Source organism: Camelus ferus, chromosome 33 (assembly GCF_009834535.1).
Source record: "Camelus ferus isolate YT-003-E chromosome 33, BCGSAC_Cfer_1.0, whole genome shotgun sequence".
Classification (NCBI taxonomy): Eukaryota; Metazoa; Chordata; class Mammalia; order Artiodactyla; family Camelidae; genus Camelus; species Camelus ferus.
The window spans coordinates 15,553,129-15,578,064 of NC_045728.1; the positions used below are offsets into that span (position 1 = coordinate 15,553,129).

Sequence of the window (24,936 nt, forward strand, 5' to 3'; positions counted from 1 at the left end):
CCTGCCAGCTGGCTGGGGTTGTCCCCAAGCAGTGGTTTGGGCAGAGGATTCCTTTTCTCTGACAACTAACAAAACATCCTTTAGTTGGAGAGTCTGCTCCATCTGCTAGAAGAGGGAGAGAGGAGCAGGATAGGAGCCTGAGGGTGCTGGTCCCACCCCCACCCACAGTCCCGCCCCGCCCCCTCCCAACAGTGGGCCAGCCCTGGCAGGGCCTGAGAGGACGGAGAAGCCGCTGGCCGCTGAGCCAGGGCTCAGTCACACAGGCTGGTGTGAGCGGCCCCAGTCTGCCCGACACCCAGTGGGAGCGAGCTCCCTGCACCGCTGGCGAGGAGGAGGTCTCTGCCCTGTGGGCGCCACACAGAGCCCAGATAACCTACCCACCGTGTGACATCACCACCTCGCCCCCTCCCCACATCCGCACCTGCCTCCTCCTCGGTGGGAACTCATCCCTATGTATTATACACACACCACACCACACACACGCACACGCGCACACACGCCCCATAGCAACACCACTGGCCCCAGAGGCCAGTCCATCTCTAAGCAGGGGGCTCAGATCCACAGCTTTATTGACATTGGGGTTTGAAACCTGGCCTGGCACAGCAAAGGGTGGGACAGGGGGACCGAGGACCAAAGGTCCCATGTAGGATCACTCGTGGGCAGTTGGAGCAGATCCTTTCCTCCTCCGTAAGAGACTGGGGGGCAGACCCAGGCACTGGGACCAGGGCCACCAGGAAGGTGGTCAGTGTAGTCGCAGGGGCCTGGCTGGGGCTTTCAATGGGAAGTGGAAATTTCCTCCAAACATTTCCTCCTGGCCATGCACAAAGCACACGCGCCTGGCAGCCCTGAGCAACGCCCCCCTTCCACCACCCAGGGGGCAAGTCACGCAGACATGAGCTGGGAGGGAACAATTCCTTCTCCTCTGTGCCTCCCTCCGATTTCAGAGAGGGTTTCTAGGATGCAAGGGCCCCTGTGAGCTCAGGAGCAAGTGGCTAAAGTTGCCAGGAGCCTTGGGAATAAAGAAGGAACTCACTTGGGGGCTGGGGTCCAGGTGCAGGAGGAGGAGGCCAGGGGTCTGCTGGAGATGCACACGGAGGAGGAGCTGAAAGGTAAGGGGACCCCTCCCTAGCTACAATCTCAGTGGCCCCCTTCCTGGCCCTCCATCACTCAGGAGATCAGGTTCCTGTCTCCTCTCAAGGTGGCAAGGTGGCAAGTACAAGAAAGGGGCCCTGCCAGAAGCCCAGCTGCACTTCCCCCAGGAGACCCCAGGTTGTCTAAACTTCCGTCTGGGCTCCAGGCTCAGCCCTGCCCAGAATGGCCAGCGAGGGATCCTTGTCCTCTAGGAAGGTGACAATGCCCTGCTTTTGGCTCCGGAAGGCCAGCTGCAGGGGGGTGCAGTCCACCCCGTCCTGGGTGTCCAGCCGGGCACCGGCCTTAATCAGCACTCTGAGGATGGCCATATTGCCCCTGAGGGCAGCCATGTGGGCAGGTGTCCAGCCCACTTTGTTGCGGGCATGCACATCGGCCTGGCGCTCCAGGAGGTTGGTGACACACAGGAAGGCACCCCTCTGGACCGCCAGGTGAAGGGGTGTCCAGCCTGACTGCTCGGCAGCATTGGGGTCAGCCCCACATTGCAGGAGTACTGACACCACCCCCTCCACCCCATGGCGAGCAGCCAGGTGCAGGGGAGTCCAGCTCATGCCTCCGGGAGCCCCCACGTCCGCGCAGCTCTCAGCCAGCAGGTGGATGATCTCCAGGTGGCCCTTGTAGGCTGCTAGATGCAGGGCTGTCCAGCCCTGCTGGGTTGGCAGCTCAAGGCTGGCCCCGTACCTGAGCAGCATCTTGCAGATGAGGTATTTGCCCCTGGCAGCCGCGATGTGCAGTGGGCTGTAGCCGCTCTGGTCAAGGGCATTGGGGGCTGCCCCGCTCTTTAACAGGTGTTGGATGGCCCTCACTTTGCCTTGCTCCACCGCCAGGTGCAGTGGTGTCCTCAGGTTTCTCTGCCTAGCATCCAACTCGGCCCCCTGGGCCGTCAGCAGCTTAATCAGCTTGACGTGGCCAAAGTAGGCAGCCACATGGAGAGGGGTCTTGCCCTCAGCTTCACTCAGGTTGGGGTCAGCCTGACGGGAGGCCAGAAACCGTGACACATTCTCAAAGTTGTTCTGCACAGCCAGGTGGAGTGGGGTCCACCCCTTGTGCTCCTGGGCGTCCACACAGGCCCCGTGGTCCAGGAGCAGACGAGCGGTGCGGTCATCCCCATTCTGGGCCGCAAAGTGCAGCAGGGCCCAGCCGTCCTCATCCTCCAGGTTGGCGTCGGCGCCATGCTCCAGGAGCAGGGCACAGAGGTCGGGCTGCTGATCCTGGGTGGCGATGAGGAGGGGCGTGTAGCCGCAGGCTGTCTGGCAGTCCACATCGACCTCGTGGGCCAGCAGCAGCCTCACCTGCTCCAGGCTGCCCTGCGCCACCAGGAAGTGGAGAGGGGTGACCTTGTTCTGGCATAAGTGCAGCTGCTCATCACTTGGGACCAGGCTCTCACTGTCTGAGAGATGCAGGACTTGCTTCAAGTAGTCTGCTGAGCCTGCTGGGAGGAAGATGAGATTGAGAAAAGGACCTCTGACCTGTCCAGATGTCATCCTGGCCATCCCCCTGCCTCCTGGAAGTACCATCCAGAACCAAGACATAGGAGGAAGGCAATGTCTTTCTCGATACCCCAGATCTCTACGTGGGCCCCACTGTCCTAGAGAGCTGAGTCTCTGGCATCTTCACGTACAGATGAGGAAGAAAGAGGCTGGGGTGCAAATTCTGACTCCACCCCTTAGCATCATGTGCCCTCTGCCTCTTTAAGCCTCCAGATCCTGATCTGTAAAGGGGACACGAACAATGCCCACCTCACGCCACCACTGGGAGGACAAATCACGTAGGTGAGAACTTCCAGAGGAGCGCTTGGCACAAAGTAAATAAATGCAAATTGAAGATCAATTTGTGGTGAAGCTCTGAGATCTGAACTCCTCCTGAGGTCATTAAGGACCCACTTCCTCCGGCTCTTCCCAGTGGTACATTAGAATTAAAAGCAACAATTTCCAAAACAGAACAACAAACAGATGAAAATCACTGCCCAGGCCAAACCCCCAGAGACTCTGATTGAATTTTTCTAGGGTGGCTCAGGCAACGTGTATTTTTTTCATTCCCCAAGTAATTCTAATTATGCAGCTGGGGTTGGAAACTGATGCTCCCCGATCCCTCAGGCCAGGAAGGGAGGAGTCCGGCCTCAAAAGAGCACAGACCTGAAGGGGAAGCAAAGCCAGGACCCCCAAGGGCATGTGCATTTCTGGAACACAGGGCTAACCGCCGGGAAAGGGACACCTGGACTCCTGATTTGTGACGGGCCTGGGGAAGAGGGCGGGCCAGGGAGGCTGCGGAAAGGATAGGGGTTGATTCCACTTTCTCCTCGCTGTGGGTTCTCTGATTCCAGCTGTGTGTTTGGGACTCACTGCTGTCTGTTAGCTCCTGACCGACCTCCTCACTGACCTGGGGAGGCGGAAGCAGATGTGGAGGGGAGATCAGATGGGCAGGGTAGTTCTGGTCTGTGCCGTCCTCCACACCTCCCCTCTCTCCGGCACTCTCTGCCACCTGTCAGGACTCCCAGCCCACCCCATCCTCGGAGACCCTCTCCTCTCTCACCTCTGCCACCAGCTGTGTCTAGAGGAAAACCCTGCGCAGGGGATACCCTCCCAGAAAGAGGGGGCCCAGGGCCTTGAGTTCCCCATGGGCCACAGGGAAGGCAGGGGGGCTCCATGAGTTTAGTTGGGAGCCACACGCTAGCCCATGGCTGGCCCCCAGGTGAGGCTAAGGACCAGAGAGCAGGGATGATGCTGGCTGACACCCACGGTGGGAGAGCCTAGGGGAGCCCGGGAGAGCCGCGGTCTCCCTCCGCAGGACCCGCTCTGTTTCATCCCACACATGAAAGGGAAGGCATGTCCTTCTCAGAGGCTCTCAGCTAACACCAGCCCTTAGACTACCTTTGAGCAAATCAGGAAAAGGTGTCCCCGAGTGGCTGCCTGGCTTGGCCCGCGGAGGCTGAACTGGCTCCGGTCCCCACCTGCCCCTCGGCCAGGCGGCCTGCGAGGAGAGCACGCCTGTGCGCGCATCCTCAGCGCCTGCCAGAGAGCGGGCCCCGCCCCCACTCACCTCCCGGGGCCCGCGCAGGCGCCGTGTGCAGGACACCTTCCTGGCCAGGGCCTCGCTCTCCGGGTCGGCCACAGCGCTCTGGAGCAGGGACAGCAGCATGTCTGTCTCGACTGTGACGTCTGCTCCACGAAGCAGAGAGAGAGCAAAAGAAGTGACAGGCTGGCCAGCAGTTCCTTCCCCGTTTTAAATACCCTACCATGTCCTGGGTCCTCCGTCCCAAAGCCCATCCCGGGGCTCGGGGCCATCCGCACATGCGCACCAGGAGGGAAGCGAGCTGGGTCCCAGCCTTGGCTCAGTGGGGCCACATCTGGCAAGTCGTTGACCCTTTGAGGGTCAGACCTTTTCAGTAGAATGAGGGGGCAGGGCTAGGCGATCTCTAAGACACTCACGTTTACAAGTATATGTGCGTTTACATAATCCCTGAAGGAGGGGATGACCTCAGGGTCCATCCATCCTGTGATCTCATGGTCTGGGAGCATTTCACAATGAGGACACTGCAGCTAACTGGAGACCCAGAAGCAGCAGAGCCAGGCCTGGATGCCTTCAGACAATGAGGGTTTTCTCCTCTACCTCCCAGAGGGGTCTACACTAACCCGAAGAGCCTGGACTGCAGTTCCCTGGCCCCACGGGCCATCCCCCGGAACTGTGATGCAGAATCTGCCCCAGTGCCATCAGGGCCCTCCCTGCAGAGCTCTCAGGAGTGGCTTGGGGCTTCAGTCATCTCTCCAGGCCCGCCAGCATCCCCGCCCCACCCTGCTCCCCAGTCCTTGTGTAGGCCAGGCTGATGAAAACCTGAAAACCAAGGCCTCTTCTTGGGGTCCTGGTCCCAGCAGCGCCTCATGAGGTCCACCACCTGCTGGACTTCACCCGGCCACTCATCGGAGGCAGGCTGCAGGGATGGCCGCACACCTGCGGCCACTCGGATGATAATGGGCATCATGTTGAAACCTGTGACGGGAAACCCAGGCTGTGTGGTGCTGGGGGACAGGGGCGGAGGGGCTGGGCAGGAGGCGGGGGCTCTGAGGATCCTGACAGGGCAGGGCACACAGCAGGGGCTTCATAAATGCACGGTGAGTTAAGGGTTAAACTACAGGCCGGCTTGAGGTTCAGACTTAAGCAGCTGGGTCTCTGGTCCAGCTCCAGGCCCTCCCAGGCCACGACGGGCCACGCCCCTCACTGCGGGCCTTTGCTGTCCCAAGGCGGCAGGACTGAGCAGCTGGACTAGTTACAGGCTTTACTTTGAACTTCACTAGGTTATCCAAGTTCCCTGACAATCTGTTTACCTGGCACCTGCGTGGCAGGGCTAGGGGTGGAAGAGGCAGGAAAGAGCGCTTGGAAGCCAAGGAATTAGAGGCAGAAAGCGTGGCTTGGGCTGAGGTTTGCCCTGCCTTTCACTGTCACGTGAGCTCTAGAAAGTCTAGGGGAGGAAGGATGAGGGGGGTGAGGACAGGACTCCTGAAAGAACAGTGTGGCTCCCAACACAAACTGCCACCTGCCCCACCCCCACGAGCCCCCGCCCTCCCACAGCCCCTTCCAGGACCCCACCTGACAGTGCCACCGTCACCTGTTACCTGAGTACGGTTTCTTCTGCGTGAGGAGCTCCCAGATGACAATCCCAAAGCTGCATACAGGGGACAGTAACCCTGAGTGACTTTCTCGGATATGCACGGTCACCCCAGCCAGGGGGGTCCCACGGACCACACAATCCCAGGTTAAAGCCTCTCCAGCCAGAGCCGCCCTCCATCCCTCCTCCTCCCACGTGGGCAGGGAGGGGCCAGACCTCATCCCTGTCCTGCCCTGCCTTCTGGGCCGGTGAAGTCCAGGCAGAGGGTTGACAACAAGCTACTTCCTGGGTGTGTGGCAGGGAGCCCAGCCTCCTCCTCACCTGTACACATCGTATTTGGGCCCCGGGCCCTTGTTAGTCTCCAGGAACATCTCAGGGGGGATGTAGCTCAGCGTGCCCTGCAGAGCTGACCTCTTGATGTATTGTATCCGGGTCGACTGTTCCATCCACTTGGACAGGCCGAAGTCTGAAACCTGGGAGGAAGCCAGAGGTGGGCGGGGCAAGACAGTCTGGCCTCCAGAAAACTGCCTGGACTTCTCATCCCTGCCCTGTCTTCATTTCCAGTCTAGTGTTGCCATTGAGAGCGTGAGCTCTCTCCTGGGGCTACCCCATACGACACAATGAACTTGGACAAGTTAGTTATCTTCTCAGAGCCTCAATTGCCTCATCTATAAAATGGGAAAATATGGGTACTTAGGTCCTAGTGCTACTATGAACATGAAATGAGGAAACAGGCAAAAAGCACTCAGAACCGTGCCTGGTGTAGCACGTGGTTGGTGCAGCCATTACCCAGAGGACTGTGGAGAGAGCTGCCAGCTTCGGTGAGCTTCCGTTCACCCCACTGCCGTGAGCCCCGAAGCACTTATGCCATGTCTGTTATCCCGCACTTTGCTTCCATCCATTGATTCATTCAGACACTGACTGACAATTCACTGAGTGCCAACTAGGCCAGGCACTGAGGACAGGTCTTTGCACCTATGGCTCTCCTAAGTGCTTATTCAAATATAGTCACTAATGAAAAAGTTTCACAAATGGCTATCCACTTACAACTGGGGTTAGCCACGTGGAGAGACAGAGGTACAGTGAAGGTGTATAACAGGGGCTTGTAGGGGTGGATCAGGGAAAACCTCCCTGAGGAGGTGCTGTTTAAGCTGAGAGCTGAATGATGAGTAGGCCTTTGCTAGAGGGAGTGGGGGAACACTGTTCTTGGCAGTGAGAACAGAATGTGCAAAGGTCCTGGGGCAGAAATAAAAGTGTGACGTGTTTTATAGGAACTGAAAAAATGGCCATTGTGACCTTTTTAAAGAATCATCTCATCCTTTACATGCATCCTCGTTTGAAGCAAAGAATGGGAGGGACTGGGGTTATTCTACCCACTCTAGCAATGAAAGACTGAGATCCAAAGAGGGTTATTGCAGGCATCCTGATACCCAGTTTCATGCACCAAATTCCAATCTGCTTTAGGTGTGATCCCTGCCTGTAGTATTTGTCCATGAAGGGAGCTGCTTAAAACTCCTGACAGGTCAGTCAGGCAGGTGGATAATCTTGCTCATCAGGAGAAGACTCTGGAGTAAAAGGGGCAGAGAGGTTCACCAGGGACCTTACCTTGACATGCATGTGGCTGTCCAGGAGGATGTTGCCTGGCTTGAGGTCCAGGTGGAGCAGAGGTGGCTTAATGCTGTGGAGGAAGTTCATGGCCAGGCTGGTCTCATGGATGATGTGGAACTTGAGCTGCCAGCAGAGGCTGTGGGTGGGCAGCATCTTCTCCAGGGAGCCGTTGGCCATGAACTCCATCACAATACCCAGGGGCTGCTTGCATACCCCATAGATGGCCACGATGTGCTGAAACTTGATCTTCTCCATTTTGGCTGCTTCTTCAATGAGGCAGTTCACCTCGGAGCTATGGAGGGGCGGGAGCACGAGATGGAAGGAGGTGACCCTTTAGTTACAAGAGCAACTAGCAGAACACACAAACTAGGCTTGATGCCAGGCTGTGCAGACCCAGAGAAGCCTCGGGAGCTTGCAAGGCAGTGGAGGAGGAAAGAGGCATGAAAAGATGCTCAGGCGATGCATGAGGGTCCAGATGGCCCCAGCAACGAGTCAGGAAGTAGATGAATCTGTAAATTTAAGAGGGAACCCATTCTATAGAAGTGGCCACAAAAAGCCTACCGTTTATTCTGGCTACTTGTCTGTAAGTCTATCTCCCCCAGGAGATTGCAAGCCCCTGGAGAACCAATGGCATGCCTCCTACTTCTGTTTTAAAATATCATTTATTGCCATTTTGATTATGAAAGTAATACATGTATCTTGTAGAAAAATCTAGGAAATAGAAAAGAAAGTTAGATCTTCAGTAATCCAACCTTCCAGAGCTGGCCTCTGTTCATCATTTAGTATATTCTTTCCCAACACATTTCAATACATTTTCTCCCCCCCTTTCATTCCTTTCTTCTCTCCCCCTCGCCATCACATAGTGTGGGCTGTTTTATGACCTGCTGTTCCCTGTTAGTGGAGCATCCTACGTCCTTATTCTCCCAAAGCGAGCTCTGTAGTGGCTGCATGGTATTCCACTTTAGAGATGAACTTTAATTATCCATCTTTGTCCTCCCCACAGCACATGGCCATGCACAGCACAACACATCCTTGTGGAACTGAACAGAAGTCAAGACTTACGGGAAAGCCTTACAAAATAGGCATTTGCAAACCTTTCACTCCTTTCACTGTACCTGCCCACGGAACAGTAAATATGCAAATTGTTAGGGGTTGCTCGGGGACTGCGGGGATGAAGGTTAAGGAGAAATGACATTTTTAAAAAGCAAAGTATTTGCAAAGCTGCATTGGCCATGCAGTCAGAGGCTGCTGGAAATGTGCTCACAGGACCTCCCTGGGAAGCAAGCCAGAGATTCTTGACCTCTAGGAAAAAACCCCTGCTCTCCCTCACATCTGGACGGGTGGGCTAGTCCAGGTTTCTGCTGTTCTCTTATTTACTTCTCTACTGTTTATTTTTTTAAAATACAGTTGAGTTTATTTTATTTATTTTTTACTTTTGGGGGGGAAGGTAATTAGGCTTATTTATTTTTTAATGGAGGTACTGGGGATTGAACTCAGGACCTCATGCATGCTAAGCACACGCTGTACCACTGAGCAATACCCCCATCTTTTACTTTCTTTACCGTTCAAGGGATCTCCTTCCTGCTCTGATATTTTTTTAAATCTGTCTCCTTTTGTCCTTTTGAGTTCACAGGAACTGAGAAGACCTGTGTCATGAAGTAGAAAAAGCAAGGGATCTGGGATTGCACTGCTCTGATTTCAAATTCTGTTTTCACCACTTATTTTCCTGCATAACCCTGAACAAGCAAACTCACCGGGCCTCAGTTTCTTAACTGTAAAATGGGAACAACAGTAATTTGCACAATTAACCCTTGACACCCAGACTTCTTGAAAGCATTTGCTGCATCCATTGCCTCTCTCTTTTCCTCATCTCCCACCACCCCCTTCCATCTGGTTTCTGGTCTCAATACTCCACTGAACAGCTGTTAGTAAAGTCACCAATGACCCCCCACATCACTATAGCCTACTAACAATTTCCAGTTCTTGGCTTAGGGTTAGTTCGTTTATGGTTCCTTCACAGGTTCCCATTCTGTTGCTGGACCAGCGGGCCCAGTCCCAGGCCCTCTTCTTTCCTCCCCTCACTCTGTGCTCTGTCTCTAGGCAGTCTCAGAATCTCCAACTGGGTATTCAGCATTTAATGCATCCTAAAGCTGAACTCTCCATTCTCCCCTCAATCCTGCTCCTCCTTCAGCCTTCCACATCCCAGTGAGTGGGGCCTCCATCCTTCTAGCCTTCAAAGGTCTTGATGTTATCCTTGACTCCTCGCTTCCTCTCCTTCCCTTGGTGCATCCTGTCAGCTCTACCTTCAAAACATAGCAAGAATCCGGCCACACGTCACCACCTCTGTCTACTGGCATCTTGGCCCAAGCCTCCCAATTGTCTTCTTTACTTCTGTCTCTTTTCCTCCACCGGCAGCCAGAGTGATACTCTCAAAATATCAATCAGTGCACGTCACTGTTCTGCTCAGGACCACCTAGTGTTTCTCTTCTCATTCACAGTAAGAGCCGAAGCTCTTACACTGGCCTATGTGGCCCTGCCTGCCCTGCCCCTAGGCATAGATCGCTGATCTCATCCCCTACTCATCACTCCCTCCCTGACTCCCTTCCTGCCGGAAGGAGCTCTAGTTCTTCCTCCATCGTGTCAAGGCTATTCCCACCTCAGGGCCTTTGCACGTGCTCTTCCCTCTGCCTAGACCACTAAGAGAGCCTAAGAGAGCCACATGGTTTGCTCTTTCTTTGCTTCAAATCTCTTTTCTCAAGTGGTACCTAATTAGTAAGGACTTCAAGGCTATAGAAAATAGCAACCCTATTCCAACTCCAACCATCCTTATCCCTCCCAGAAGAGGAGGAGGAAGAAGATGAGGACAAGGAGGAGGAAGAGGATGGTGAGGAGGAAGAGTCTGATGATGAACATAATGGAAGAGAAGATGTAGAAAGGAAAGATGATGAAGATGAAGTTAGGGGAGAGGAAGAATTTGGATGTGTTGGAGAAGTTGATGAAGATGAAGATGATGAGGATGAAGGGGAGGAATAAAGTGGGAAAGGTGAAAAGAGAAAGAAACAGATGATGAAGACAGATGATTAAGACCCCAACTAACCTGCAAAATAACCACACCTTGCTTTACTGGTGTTTATTGGCTGGACTGCTCAAATAGATTTGGTAGCAGTGTTTTGGTTTTTGTTTTTATAAGGTAGCTCTGGTACAAATTCCAGGACACCCACCCAACCGAAGAGCCAAAGAATAGTGATTGTGACATTCTGCCTTCCTCCATTTAGTCCCTCTTGGAAATCCACCAGCAAGCTTGGGGACTTCACCCCCCAAAAGTTATAAGCTTTGTTAAGTTTTCGTGTTAGACTCTTGCTGTAGCCTGGAGAGCTGTGACTGGTAAGTCAGTCATCTGTGGCCACCAGTTGCACTGAAATTGTAACAGCATTTTTTACTTTCTGGACAACAGAGAAGCATTGTAAATAAAATCTTGCCATTTGGAGAAGGGAAAGCCCACACGTTAGTATTTCCAGATCAAATGTTACTTTGGAAGATCAGACTATTCAACTCTCCTCTTAGGAATTTTAATCAAGGAAAATGTCAAATGGTTGTAAGGGATATGGATAAAAATATTTGTTTGTTGGTTTGTTCGTTTGTCTGTCTTCCTCCATTAGATTATAAACTCCATGCGGGAAGGAACTTTGCTTTGTTCACTCAGTGCTTAAAATGAATGAACGTCATCGACGTCCTAGCTTCAGTGACCACCTAAAACAAATGACTCACACATTTCTGTATTGTTAGCTCAGTGCTTTACTCTGAAGCCTCCTGGAAAATCCTTCTCGGCTGTTTAAAGGCGCCTAAAACTCCACATGTACAAAAGTGAACTCACAGTCTTTCTCTCCAAACCTGGGCCTTTTTTCATAGTCTATTTATTAATTATCAACAACCTCATTGAACGAACATGAACACCAATTACGTGCCAGGCACTGAGGACAGAGCAGTGAACAAAACAGAGCCAGATCCTGCTCTCAAGAAATAGACATTCTAGTGGACCCTTTGTTTCTCTGGGCCAGCCAGACACCAAGTATCAGCAAATGTGGTGGGAATGAGACGGGAGCCTCATCTCAATGGGAAGGCAGAGTAGTAGGAAAAAGGTAGTAGGAGGTAAATGAAGCATGCCAAGGAGTGGCCATCGTGCTTGGGACAGGACTTGGGAGGAGTCAGAGAGAAAAACAAGGACAGAGACTTCAGCATCCCAGACTTGACCTGCCAGCAGGGCCTGTGTGAGGGCCGGCGAGTGGCTGGACAGGCTCTCAGGCCAGCAGACGTCTCCTGCACCCGCTGCAGCCTGCAATGGCTGCCCCGGGGCCACATCAGCCAGCCAGGGGAAGGGTGAGTGAGGTTCCCCCCAGGTCACTGAGCATCCCTGAGCCCAGCGGCACAGCCCCTCAGCAAGCCCAGCGCTGCCTGGCCTGCGAGTTTGGGGCGGGGTAGAGGGTGGCAGAAGGCCTTAGGGAACAGTCCTCACCAGGCTGACACCCAGGAGGAAGGAGGTGCTGGAAAATAGGAGGTGGGAACAGTCTGGGAGGTCGGATGGAACAAAGGCATCTCTGCAGGGTAGTTCCTGCTCACCTTTGACCTCGGTGGATTTCACAAACAGGTTTGATTCCACACATAGGGCCAAGGGTATTTCAGAGACGGAAACAGCCGTGCCTGGGGAGCTCAGGCCACTGGACAGAGCTTATAAACTCTAAGAGGACGATCCTCAGCCTCAACCCGGCCGCCCCTCCCTCAGAAGCTTCCCAGGCTTCGGTTTCCCCTCCGTGAAAGGAGTGGGGAGGTACCTGGTGGCGTCAGGCAGGAGGCAGGCGGGGCACTTGATGGCATGCTCTGTCCGCCAGCGCTTGTGCCGGGCCTGGAACACCTGGCCGAAGCCGCCGCTCGCCACTCGGCGCCAGTCGCCCTCGAAGTCGTCGCGGGTGAAGACGGGGAGGCTGCCCAGCCGCTGCTCCACGCTCGCGGCCATGGGGTCGGCCCGGCCCCTCCAGGCTCCGCGCGCTCCCTGCGCGGCTGCAGCCGCCGCTTCCTGCTCCGCAGGTCCCAGGAGGGTAGGGATGGGGAGGCAGGCGGCCCTCCCTCCTTCCGCGCAAGGAGGAGCGGGTCCTGCCCCGCAGGGGCGGGGAAAACCCAACCTGAGCCCTGAGGCCCCCGGCAGCGATGGGGGCTTGGAGCTGGAAGAGGGAACATTCCTCCACAGCATCCCAAGAGACCCCGCCCCGCCCCAGCATCCTTCCTCAGTCTCAGCCCGCGATTTCCAACCCCCCACCCCCAGCTCTCAGCCCTTGAGCCTGGGCAGGTGCTGGGAGAGGAAGTCGTTCCGAATTTGGAAGCAGGAATCTGGCCAGAGAGGTCGGCCCCCTTTGATTTAGTTCAAAGTGGAAGCGGATTCACTTATTCATGCAACTTACAAGTTTATGCAAGGTTCGAGGTTGTGCGAGGCGTCTCCGTGGTGGCGTGGGGGAGCCTGGAAGCCACCCCTCCATAGCAAGTACGGAGTAAACAAGTTGTAATGGGGATCTTCTGGGCTGACTCTGTTGGCCTGACTGGCTTAAAGCTGTTGTTGGCTTTTTGTTTGTTTCTCTGTCAATCAGTCTCCGCGTTCTAAAGGTCACCAAGGAGGGGTCAGCAGGACCCGTGGGGTGAGAGGCTGGACACCCGTCTGCAGGGCACTCCCCTTCCTGGCACTGCTCTCGGCCCCAGCCTCAGAAGGGTCAGCACACCCGGTCTGGGGATGACCATGGGGAGGTGAGCTCCTTGGCCCAGTTACTGGGGGTGCTTGTTGCCAGGGGCCAGAGATGAGGCTCAAGGAACCACTAGGGCATGACCAGGGCCCTGTCTGCTGGGAGGAGGTGCAGCCTGAGAGGGGATGACCGCAGGGCAGTGTTGGGGCCGTAGAGGAGTCTGGCCGAGGGATCAATGCAGACTTGGGGCAAGAGGGGAGAGAAAATGTACCTGCAGAGCAAATGTGGCTGCTGGGAAGCTGTCCTGGTGGGTGAAGTCAGCCAATGGCAAAGGGAAGGGAGGTGTCCCAGGGTAGCGCATCTAGGGGGCCTCCCTTTCCTTTCTCCGGACTCACTGCTTCCTTCCTCTTTCCTGGCAGCCACTGTGGGAGGTCCCTTGGTCCATGTCTGGGGATACAAGTGAGGAGGCAGGAAAGCTTCCTGGTGCTAAGCCAGGTGGGCGGCTAGTGTTGGGGGGGTGCCTCCGGGTCCTTGGTCCATGGAGCTGCCCTCTCATCTAAGAGACCCACAGAGCAGGGAAAATTATCAGTGCCTGAACAGGTGGCCCTTCCAGGGCAGGTGCTACTAAAGGAACTGTCACAAGACAGTGCAGGAAAGTCACTTCTCACCAGTAGCTGGGCAGGTGGATGAAATCCACAGGGAACCCCCGGAGTGACCATCCTCAAGTTTGAGGAGCCCTCCTACCAGAGGAAAGCATGCCTTGCCTCTGGCCCTAACCTGTGGAGGCATTCATCCATGACTCCTACCAGACTCCTAGGGAACAGCATGGGCATGACAGGTGAGCAGGGACCCCAGGTGGGAGCTGGAGAACTTGCTCTTCCGATAACAATTCACGTGCGAACCCCCAAGATGAATGCTGGTGGGCAGAGTAAGGACTGAAGATTGGTCCAGAGACAGTTGCCAATATCAAGCATTAATTTTGTCCCAGGACCAGTGGTTCCTTTGCCTACTGTGTACACTTTATAGATGTGGTCTTGTTCAAGTCCATAATAATGTTACTAGGTTAATGTCTCCCTCTTTGTAAGGGATGAGGGACTGGTCTCGAAGACAGTATGTAGTGAATGGCCACACAGCTAGTAAGCAGGAGCTGAGATTCAAACCGAAGTATCTTTGGTCCCCGTGGAAAGGGTTGGGCATAAAAGGAGTAAGGAGTAGCCTTTAGAAGATAAGGGGGAAAGGAAGGAACAAGATCCTGCTCCTTGGAAGAGGATGGAGGGGAAAGATACTGCCTCCTGAGCAAGAGACATACCGCAAAGACAATGTCAGAGGGAAGCCCCTGGCTTGCTTTGGTTGGAGCAAGACAGGGAGCAGGAGAACTGACTGCCCCGGAGCAGTCCTGCCTGCCCCAGATAAGTCTCAAACGCTCCCCCAGGAATGTTTAGAAGATGGCAGAAGATGCTATGGTCAGGAATATGAGACCACAGAGATGTTTCTCACCTTCCACTGAGTGGGTGAGCATGGAGGCTGGGAAGGTGGCCCACTGGCCCTGAGGAAGGTTGACTCTGGCTCTGACCTTCAACAAGCTCTGACCAGTGAGCTGGGGGAAGTGCCAGGGCTGAATGGCCCGAATCCATTAAAGAAATTCCCCGTGGCCCAGTTACACCTGAAGTGGCTCTCCAGGGAGAGCAAGAAACCAGAAGCTGCCGTTGGCTCTCTGCAGAAGCCATCGCAGGAATGCTCAAGAATCGTCCCACGGGAGAAGACACCCAGGGCGCGAGGCCGGCAGCCAGGTTCCTGAATAAAACTACTCTGAATTTCTTTACAGGGTGGCTGGAGGGTCATGAAGGACCCAGGATGTATTACTATTGACCTACCTGTTGAAAAAGCCAAGCTGAGGATTCAAGCACTCCTGAGGCTTCTGAAGAATCTGGCAGAGCAGATACATGATTTACCTCTAGCAACTGGAGTCATCAGACTTGGCTCCTGCTGCCCACTTTGTCTCTCTAAAGTCTACTTTACAGACTGTCTGCTGGGCCAGGACATGAGCCTATCAGAATTGGGGAAAAGTCTGAGAGAAGTAAGGAGATGGGCCATTCCGGAATATAAAGTCACAGAAGCGAAGAGGTCCTGGGATCCCTCATTAATAAGGGTGATGCTTAAAGGTTCAGGAAAGAGCAAGGTCAATCTAGAGGCTGCTGATTTCTTCCCAGTGGTCTGAGTGCAGACACTCCTATGTCCTGCCTGCCTGGGAGGTCCACAGCCGGTGGGTGGAGAGGACGGAGCAGGATAGGAAAGCACCGCCATCACCGCCCCTCCCGCCCATGAACTGGAAGGGGTGTGACCCCCTCCTACCCACAAACCGGAAGGGGTGTGACGATGAGAATGAACCGGGTGGGATAGTCTGACCATGATCCGATCCCACCAGAAAGACCAAGAAACAGGCTCTAACCAATAGGAATTTTGAGGAATTTTGCTCCAAGAGGCTCTGAGTCCTTCCTGTTGACTCTATCAATATATTTTATTTTAGCAGATCAGGGATGGAAATTTTCTGGACTCGAAATTATTAAATGAATTTTATATGTGTGTGATTATTCTGGTGAGGGAGCCTGCCACCCTAGACCAGAGGACTGGTAGTTTAGCTCTGCAGTTCTCGGGAGGATGCTGCAATCCAACGTGAGCCTTTCCCCAGACCGGAATGACAAGCTCTTTGCATGTAGGGAAATTCCCCAATCTGTCCCCATTCTCCACCCTGCCAACGTGTCACAGAAGGACACCTGGATGAATTCTGGCAGGCTTAACCTCTGGTAGCTCATGAACCGAGGTGAGGGCAAGGTTGGTCAGGATGAAGGAATGTGTTCAGGAAACTGGGGCATCTGCCCAGGAAGCAAGACTCTCCCAGAGAGAACGGGATGGAATGAAGCAGCAGCAGCAGGGCTTAAATGCAAGAGCACGTGAGGCAGGTAGACCTGCGTTCAAACCACAGCTTGCTTCCTTCCACTTATCAGCAGTTGGGCCTTGTCACATGACCAAAGCTCTCTGGGTTCCATCTGTGAAATGGGATGATAATAGAAGACTCAATTCAGAAAGTTGTGGTAAGGGTTCACCTTCAAAAATACCCCTCAATGAACAGCCATAGGCAAAAAATGAACCAACCTACACCTCACATTATCCAAAAATTAACTCAAAGTGGAACATTGACTTAAACGTAAAATATAAGACTATAGAACTTTTAGGGAGAAGGACAGATGAACATCTTCTGAACCTAGGATTAGGCACAAAGTTCTTAGGCTTAACACCACCCGCAGATTCCACAAAAAGAAAACTGAGAAATTGAACTTACTCAAAATTAAAACCTTTCACTGTGTGCAAGATCCTGTGATGAGGAAGAAAAGTCAAGCTGCAGATGAAGAGAAAATATTTGCAAACCACATATTTGATAAAGTGCTAATTTTCTAGAACATACCAAGAAATCTCCAAACTCAACAGTAACAAAAAAAATAATAGTAAGCTCTCCCATTAGAAAATGGAGAGAAGATGTGAACAGATGCTTCAATGAAGAGGATATACAGATGGCAAATAAATGCATCAAAAAATGTTAGCACTAGTCATTAAGGAAATGCAAATTGAAACCACAATGAGATGTCACTACACGCCTATGAGATAGACTAAAATTTAAAAAAAATGCAGGCGAGAATCCCTCATATGTTGCTGGTGGGAATGGAAAATGATAAGGCTGGTGAGATGCACTGAAGGCAGGGCTTTGACTAATATTACACTCACCAGGACTTTGCCTTGAGGCTGAAGGATATCTCTGGAAGCTTTGCCTTAGAAAGGTCTGTATTGGCTTCATCACATTTGGCTTCTGGAGAAATTTCAGGATTACATAGTTGCAGTGGGGATGTCTCTTTGTCTCTGCTTCTTTGGGCTGGGAAGAAAGCAATGTGTCCCTGAGACTGTCAAAAGCCCTTTTCCACCAGTGAGAGGGAAACGGATATATGTGTGCTGGTAAACTTGGATGGAGTATGGAGTATGGAAAACTGGCACTTAGGGTGTCAAGCAGCTGGAGTCTGGGGTTGGGAAAAGAGAGTCCTCTGGAATTCACCCAGCTCTAAGCTATCCTCTCTCTCCTGGAGGAGTTAACTAGGGGTACCACGAAGAGAAAGGAGTGGTGGTTGGTTCTGGGAGCACTAAATCAGGGGCGATTTGAAGTGAAGGAGATGACTTACTGAGGATGAAAACTGAAGCGTCAACTCCTTTCCAGGTATAAGTGGGGGTGGGCATGGAGTGCAAGGGCTGGCTGTCCACAGAAACCCGGACTGGTCTGAACAAGAGCCAAGGGGCGCCTCCAGGTGGTAGCATTGAATAATGTTGGAACAGGTAACTGAAGAGAGTCATGGGTCTTTTTTGCCTTGAAATTCAAAAGGGTAAGAGACGTCCCATTTCCTTGGCCTGGTGATGGAGAATCTGCTCCGGTGGCAGGGCATGGGCGGGGGGGCTAATGGAGCTGTCTTCAGGTCAGGAAAGTGAAGGAGGGCACCAGAGCACATTCTCCTGACCCAGCCCTGGATGTAGTCCGAGTTTCATTCCTTCTCCAGCATCTTCTCTCTCTACCCACAGCCCCATGCCCAACCTTGAAACGACTTCCTTCTAGCCTCTTCCAGGAAGGTGTCTCCCACCCCTGTGTCCCTTGCTGGGCTAGAAGCCTTATCTCTGTCCCATAAACATCACACTAGGCCCAATGGTAGGTGATTCCCCATGTGTCTGCCCTTCTCCCTTGGCCTGGTGCCCCTTGAGAGAAGAAACTGTGTGTCTGTCTTCTGTGAGTGCCCAGTGCTCATCCCAGGGGATTCAGTAAATGGACGCTGTTGTTTACTGCAGTATTTTAGCCCAAACCATTACCACCAGTTGTGGGGTGGAGAGGGGAATGGAAAGTTTAAAGTGGGTGAGAGTAGCCAGACTTCACCCTAGGCTGGTCCTGGTAAGAGTCCCCTAATGCCTTCCCTTGATAAAGTATAATTATTCAAGCAACAAGTATTTACTGAGCACCTATTATGTGCTGCACTGTTCTACATACTTGGTCTGAGACAGGACAGCAGTATCCAGAAATCTGAGCACCTCCATTTCACAGAGAAAGCGCCCCAGCCTCCCTCCCGCCACCTCACGCCTCTTGGGATGTGTCTGGCGGATCAGATGGGAAGGTAATCCTCGGCAGCAGGGGGACTTCAGCTGTTACCTAACAGACTGCTGATGGATTAGCAGTGCTTTCAGATAAAACGTTCGAAGGGTTAGAGTTTCACTTTCCCCTCAGTTTCAGGCACTGGGCTGTGGCTTGAGCCCGACAATGAACCTGAGGGGAGGCAGGGAGGGACGGCGGGCAGCGAGGTTCAAGGGGAAGGCTGGCTTCTGGTCCTGGCCCAGCTACGGTTTCCTCGGGGAATTCTGGACAAGCTACTGACTCTCTAGGCTCTTCTTTCCTGAGCCTTGGATGGGAAATAATCATAATACCTACCTGACAGGGGTATTGTGCCCATGAAATGAGAACAGGGACATGAAAACCCTTTAAAGAAGTTTAAAGTGCTTCCCTGTGGGAGGCTTTTATTTCCCTGTCACAGGAAACAGGCTGAGGGCTGAGGGCTCTGCTTGAGACACGAGGATGTCGGGCGGGACTTTGGATGAGGCTCTCTGGCCTACATTTGCTCGGAGGAAACCAGCGGGGACCATCCTGTTCCATGTCCTGTGGGTATTAGGAGAGAGAGCAGCATGGCAGCTGCCTCGCACTCCTAAGGAGCCAGCGGCTTGGGATCCAGACCAGATAACGTTGCGACTGAGAGGGAAGCCACTGTCTCTGCTGGTGACTCGCCCACATACTCTTGAGGTCAGAGCCAAGCACACACTCAAGGACGTGCCCTGCAGATGACAGAGCCTTAGAGTATGGTTATTAACATCTTCTGTTTATGCCTAATTCTTTTTCTCATTCATAGGACTTCTCACAGAATACATCTTCCAGGTCCTTCAACTGGAACTTAAATTCTAGTTGTAGAGAAAAAAAATAATAAAGACACATAAAAGAATTACATGACAATTAAATATTTAAAAGGGCAGTGCACCACGGCAGGAATTCAGAGGAAGGACGGATAGTGTGGGCTGGAAAGGGCTTTGCGCGCATGCATGTGTGCCTGGACGGACCTGGTGCAGACCTTCCGCCGCTTGCTTGACCCCTCCGTGCCTCAGCTTCCTCTTCTGTAAAGGGAAAATAATTTCAGTACCCGCCTCACTAGGCAGGATCGGACACCTGGTATGTAATAATGGGTACCTGCCATTTTTATTATGTCAGGGCTTTGAGGATGTGGAGGGTTTAAAGAAGGGGGAGGAGGTCTTTTAAGTGGGGATCAGCAGGAGCAGAAGCAAGAGGATGAGAATGAGCAGAAGGATGCAGACAAGACACACTGCAGGGGCTAGCCTAAGAGAAAAGAGTGTGTGATGGGGCACCAGGCCACGCAGCAAATCTTCCTCTGGCTTCTGTGAGGTGCTGGAACACCACAGTGAACCCCAAAGATGTGAAACCCTGGGTCAGTGCCGTAACCGAGCAGGACCCTATGGGGCCTTCCCGGGACAGACCTCCCCACCCCCCTGCCATGTCCTCCACCTGCCTCTTGTCTATAGAAAAACTTTAGCCTCCTAGACCTTTCTTGAGTTCCAAAGAATAAATTTAATCAGAGAAGTGAGAAAATGCAGAAAGGAAAGCAATTCAGGCAAGACAGAAAAAAAAGAAAAAAAGAAGACACTAATGAACTTATCTACAAAACAGAAACAGACTCACAGACATAGTAAACAAACTTATGGTTACTGGTGGGGAAAGAGGGTGGAAAGGGATAAACTGGGAGTTCAAGATTTGCAAATATTAGCTACTATATATAAAATAGATTTTTAAAAATTCTTCTGTATAGCACAGAGAACTATTCAATATCTTGTAGTAATCGATAATGAAAAAGAACATGAAAACAAACATACGTATGTATCTGTATGACCGAAACATTATGCTGTACACTAGAAATTGACATGTTGTAACTGACTATACTTTCAATTAAAAACATAAACAAAGAAAATCAATTTTTATTTTAAAAAAAGTCAAGCAAGACAAAATAATGATAATTCAGCCATTAAACAAAGTGGAGCACCTTTAGTTCTTCCTCAAGGGGGCAATAGATAATACATTGATAATATAGATAATTGATAGATAATATTCTGAGCCATATCCTTTGAGCTGTTTGGCGGATACTGACATCCCCACCAGATGGAAGAAGTTAACTGCATGCTGCCCACAGGCACACAGACCCCAGGCCAGTTGGAATCAGAGGGTTGATGGTGTTGACTCCGATTACCTCATCACCAACTAATCAGAAGAATGTCCACAAGCTGATCATGTACCCAATACCCACCCTCCCTCACCCTGTCTTTAAAAACCTTTCCCTGAAAGCCATCAGGGAGGTAGGGTCTTTTGAGCACTAGCTGCCTGGATTCCTTGCTTGGTGCCCTGGTGCCCCACAGTAAACGCTGCACTTTGTCACCACAATCCGGGGTCAGTAGATTGACTTTGCTGAGTGCAGGTGAGCAGACCCAAGTTTTGGTTTGGTAACAATACCACAATAAGACCCTAAAATCAAGCCAACTCTAAGGCTCAGGGAGATCACACTGGATGAGTAATGTGCAAAGGCCATGTGAAATTTTGTTAACATGTAAAGGACAACAATAGATACGCTTATTTAAAATTGTACCTAAAACATATGAGTCATGGCTCTTACTCATGTCCAGTATAAGGAATGTGTATAAATGTTGCCATGGTTTAAGCAAAATAATGTGAGTGATGTATCAGCAAAATTTCAGAAAACTGAAAAAGCTCTATGCCCTTCCTCCGTCTTTACCTCCCTCTTCCCCCCCCCCACACACAGAGGGCACACATCCTGCCCAGCACACACCCACAGACAGACGCCCACATGCACGCACACCAGGGAAAGAGTTTGTCCTTTATCCCATAGGCAGTTGTGAGAAGATGCCTGAGAGGCACACCACATAATGAAAGCGATGTTTAAGAGGATTATCCTGGCTGCAATGTGCAGGCTGGCTTAGAAGACGGAGTGAGACAGGGAGAGCAGCAAGGAGGCTATTACAGTCATTCAAGTTAACCAAATCCCTTGCCTGTCTTTTCCTTATTCCCCACTCCCCTGCCCCAGTCTTGAGAACATAGTGCAGAGTTCAGAGAAGTCTAATCCTATTGCACATGCATCTCAACCCCGGCTGCTCTCCTGTGCGCATCCCCGACCCCTACCTTGATTCCCACCAGCCCTCCTCGCCAGCCCAGCCTTCCACTTCTGCAGGCCAGTCTCCATCCCAGGTAACACTGGACTTGGAAGCACCCTTCTCCCTCCCCCACGTTCTGGCAGAGCCAGACCCTTCCAATCCTGATACAAATCCTCACATTTAAGAACTCAGGAAAAGAGCACACGTGGCTGGCCAGGCAGGGGACATCTACAGAAGCAGCTGACTCTGATATAGTGACAGCGGTGGTGACTACCATTTCCTGAGGGCTTGCTGTGTGCCCAGCATGATGCTGAGAACTTTTCAGAAACCATCTCATTTAATCCTTACCACAAACCTTTGCAGTCAGCATCATAGCTCCCCGACCCTGACTCTTCACAGATGAGGGAACTGAAGGTATGTAATTATAAGAGGTGAAGCTGGGCTTTGAACCCAGGTGTCAGGATGCACACGATGCCTGCCCTCCAACCACTGCATTTGCTGCATCCCAGAGGCACCCTTGGGTCCCTGCCTTTCTCTGCACCTTGGTTCAGAGGGTTCTCGTACATCGAGGGTAGCTCACCTGGTCTTTTGGAGTCTTAATTTTCTTCTTTGTAAAATGGGGGAGGGTGGCTTGGGCAACACAGTTTTGAGCAGTGAGTTATATTTAGCAAATGAAATCAGATGGATTCCAATAAAGCAGATATTGGATTCGATGGCCCCTGAATTATTTTCAGCTTGGACATTCTAGGAACTTTTGTCCTCATCACCCATTCCAACATTTCTCTCTCTCTTGCCATGCCTTTGATCTAGGCTAAATCCCTGTTGCATGTGAACTCATCCGTTTTTAAATGGAAATTCACCTCTCGGCTGCTGAGAGATGAAGTCTCTGTATGTCTGCGTGTGTATGGGTGGACAGTGTCTCCAGGGGACATGAGGGATCTGAATGAGCAGATGGAGCTGTTGAAGATTAAAAGCACAAATGTGAAGTTGAAGACAGACAAGTGACAGGAGGCGCGATGCTCAGGCTGAGCAGAATCACCACATCTGGCAGACAGCCACACTCCTGCGGGGAGGGCAGCCCAGCTTCGGACCTGGGCCGACCCGAGGCTGGGGTGGCTGGCAGTGTACATCTGCAGTCCCTACTCCCACGCTCTGTTGGCACCCGAGGGCCCTCCCCCAACCCGTTTCCTGAGCCAGACCAGAAATCGGATCCTGGCCTCAGGGCAAAATCAGACCAAGGGGCAGACTGCCTCCAGGGAGAACCCATTCTTCATTTTGTCTTTTTGAAATTGAGATCAAATTAGAGGTCCAGCAGGCTTCAGATCACAGAAGCCCAGTGCTTCACGGGCACACAGCAGCAGGACTGGGAGCTGTCGCCTGTGTTCTGCTCTGACCCACTGCCTCCTTTCCAGGGCACTCAGGGAGGGTGCGGCCCGCAGCCCTGGTGAGGTGGGAAGCCCCATAAAAAGACTGGCAGGATCCCCAGGCAGGGCCACTACTCTCCTGCCAGCACCATCCGGTTCCCTGGCCCAGCGGCTTTATCTCACTCTTTGCCTCTAAAATGGCTTACTTCTAGGAAAGTGGAACTTCTCCCTAAAATTCTATTGGTTCCTGAGCTAACTCCTGATTGGCCCACTTGTAGAGCTTCATTTGCATGGAGCTCACTCCTGATAGGTTATTTCTCTCACACCTGATTGGTTCATTTCCCTCACTCCTGATTGGTCCACTTGTCTCTCTCCTGATTGGTCCATTTCTACAAATCTTGTTCCTAATCAGTCAACTTTTGTTATACCTTATTTATATATGATGTTGCAAAGTGTAAACTGGCAGCCTATAAAAGCCTGTGTAAACCTACAGACGGGGTCCAGAGCTTGGAGCGTTAACTCCTCTGGGCCCGCTGGGTAATAAACCTGAGTTCTCCAACTCTCTGAGTGCTCAGATCCAGGTTGGTGTCACAACTGATGCTGTAACACACTTTTCTGCAACACTGGGGCTTAAGGAGAAAAGAATTACCCATACCCTGATGACTGGGTACTGGAGGGACAGTCCTTGGAATCGACAGGTTCTCTTGATTCTAAACTGAGGTCAAATAGCAAGTGACAGGGAGCATCTGCTTGGGGGAGGAGGCTTTGGGGACTTGATCCCAGCACCCATGGCCCTTCCTGCATAAGGAGGGCTCCCAGCCAACTGCACACTGGGTCTTGCGGATGTAAATGCAGCCTGGTCTCAGGCCTTGGAAGGCAAGGAGGCCCCGTCACGCTGGGGTGAGCCCTGCTCTGAACCCCACCACACCCAGGCGTGGGGCCTGCAGACCTCACAGCCTCAGAGGTAGCATGGGAGGCTGGCGGCAGCTGGGTCTCAGGGGATCCTATTTGCCCCCAGGCAGAGGCTGGAGGGAAAGGCAAACATAAGGGCCACATAACTTTTTGCCTCAGCTGAGATGGCTAACCTAGAGGGGTGGGCAGATTGGTGAGTGCGGGAGGGGGCAGAGGATGAGATCATGGTCATTTTTGGCTTAAAAATAACAGACACTCTTAAATAAATGTCTTCTATTTTCCAGTCATCTGTTCCAGGCACTGCACACATGTTCTATCCAAACCCAAGAACTCTGGAGGTAGGGATGGTTGCTCCCATTTTACAGAGAGGAAACTGAGACTCCGGGAAGCTAGGTAACTTTCCCTCAAGCCACGTTTAGCAAGTGAAGATGTTATTTTACACACAGAAGGATTTAAAATCCAGGCTGGGGTCAAATTCCGACTCTTCAACCTACCTGCTATGTGATCCCAGGTAAGAAGTACTTATTGTCTTTACATCTTAGTTTCCTTCCCCATAAAGTGGAGATAACGCCCACCTCACAGGGCCTTTGTGAGGCTTAAATGGGTCGAATCTTTAGACACTTGTTACAATGCCCGGCGCAGAACGAATGCTCAACACGTGACTTATTTATTCTCTCTCTACAGGCTGGGCAGTCGCCTTGGGAAAAGGAATGACTTGTAAATGTTTTCTTCACCTCCAATTACTCTCTCCTCTTATGGGGATTTCTGAAGCGCCCGTATTTTCAAGGCATTTAGAAAATGAGACTTTTTGCTGACAAAATCATGGAGGATTAAACGTCATCTGGTCTTAGCACACTTCACGTGGTACTGTCTTCCCTCGGTTCTCCAAGCTGGGAAGCTCTCGTTCTAACACATCTTCAGGAAAGTGCCTGCAATAGCACATCCTACCTGGTTGCCACATGTCCTGCCTCTTCTGGTCATTTCCTCCTCCCAGCATCTAACCTCCATCCTGCCTGGCTTCCCACTAGAACCGCCGGCACCTCCTAGTCTAGGACAGCTGTTTACCACCCATGACCTGGCACCTCTGCTGTGGCTTCGGGGTGGTTATTAAGTTCCATCTCGGTCATGTCTCTTTAGGATGGACAATCCCACTGCCGGTGGACCCAGCAGACCACCTTCCTGGAAGAAGCCGTGATCCCGAGGGTGGTTAGGACGGTGCTAGCGGCTCCTGGCACAGGGAGATGAGCCCCTTCCTCAACATGTAGACAGTTTTCCC

At 52.2% G+C, this 24,936-nt stretch overlaps 1 protein-coding gene and 1 long non-coding RNA gene across 2 annotated transcripts; one reads left to right on the top strand and one right to left on the bottom strand.

Moving 5' to 3' along the window:
* Window positions 1–563: 563 nt before the first annotated feature.
* ANKK1 (ankyrin repeat and kinase domain containing 1) lies at window positions 564–12,461 on the bottom strand. Its single transcript, XM_032472465.1, has 8 exons — window positions 12,190–12,461; window positions 7,358–7,652; window positions 6,074–6,225; window positions 5,760–5,809; window positions 4,981–5,136; window positions 4,189–4,307; window positions 3,285–3,528; window positions 564–2,578 (listed from the first exon to the last, which is right to left on the bottom strand). The coding sequence occupies exons 1-8, from the start codon at window positions 12,369–12,371 to the stop codon at window positions 1,275–1,277; spliced, it is 2,502 nt and encodes an 833-aa protein (XP_032328356.1). The 5' UTR covers window positions 12,372–12,461; the 3' UTR covers window positions 564–1,274.
* Window positions 11,601–24,504, top strand: LOC116661137. The gene is made up of 3 exons (XR_004316898.1): window positions 11,601–11,737; window positions 23,945–24,171; window positions 24,345–24,504. It is a non-coding gene; the product is annotated as an uncharacterized LOC116661137 (long non-coding RNA).
* Window positions 24,505–24,936: the final 432 nt, after the last annotated feature.

Excerpts from the sequence above, each read along its gene's own strand:
- ANKK1 (XM_032472465.1), bottom strand. The coding sequence starts at position 12,371 with ATGGCCGCGAGCGTGGAGCAGCGGCTGGGCAGCCTCCCCGTCTTCACC. Across the intron at positions 5,810-6,073 it reads CCCAAATACGATGTGTACAG|CTTTGGGATTGTCATCTGGG; the intron begins GTGAGGAGGAGG and ends CCCTGTATGCAG. Across the intron at positions 5,137-5,759 it reads GCAGAAGAAACCGTACTCAG|GTTTCAACATGATGCCCATT; the intron begins GTAACAGGTGAC and ends TTCCCGTCACAG.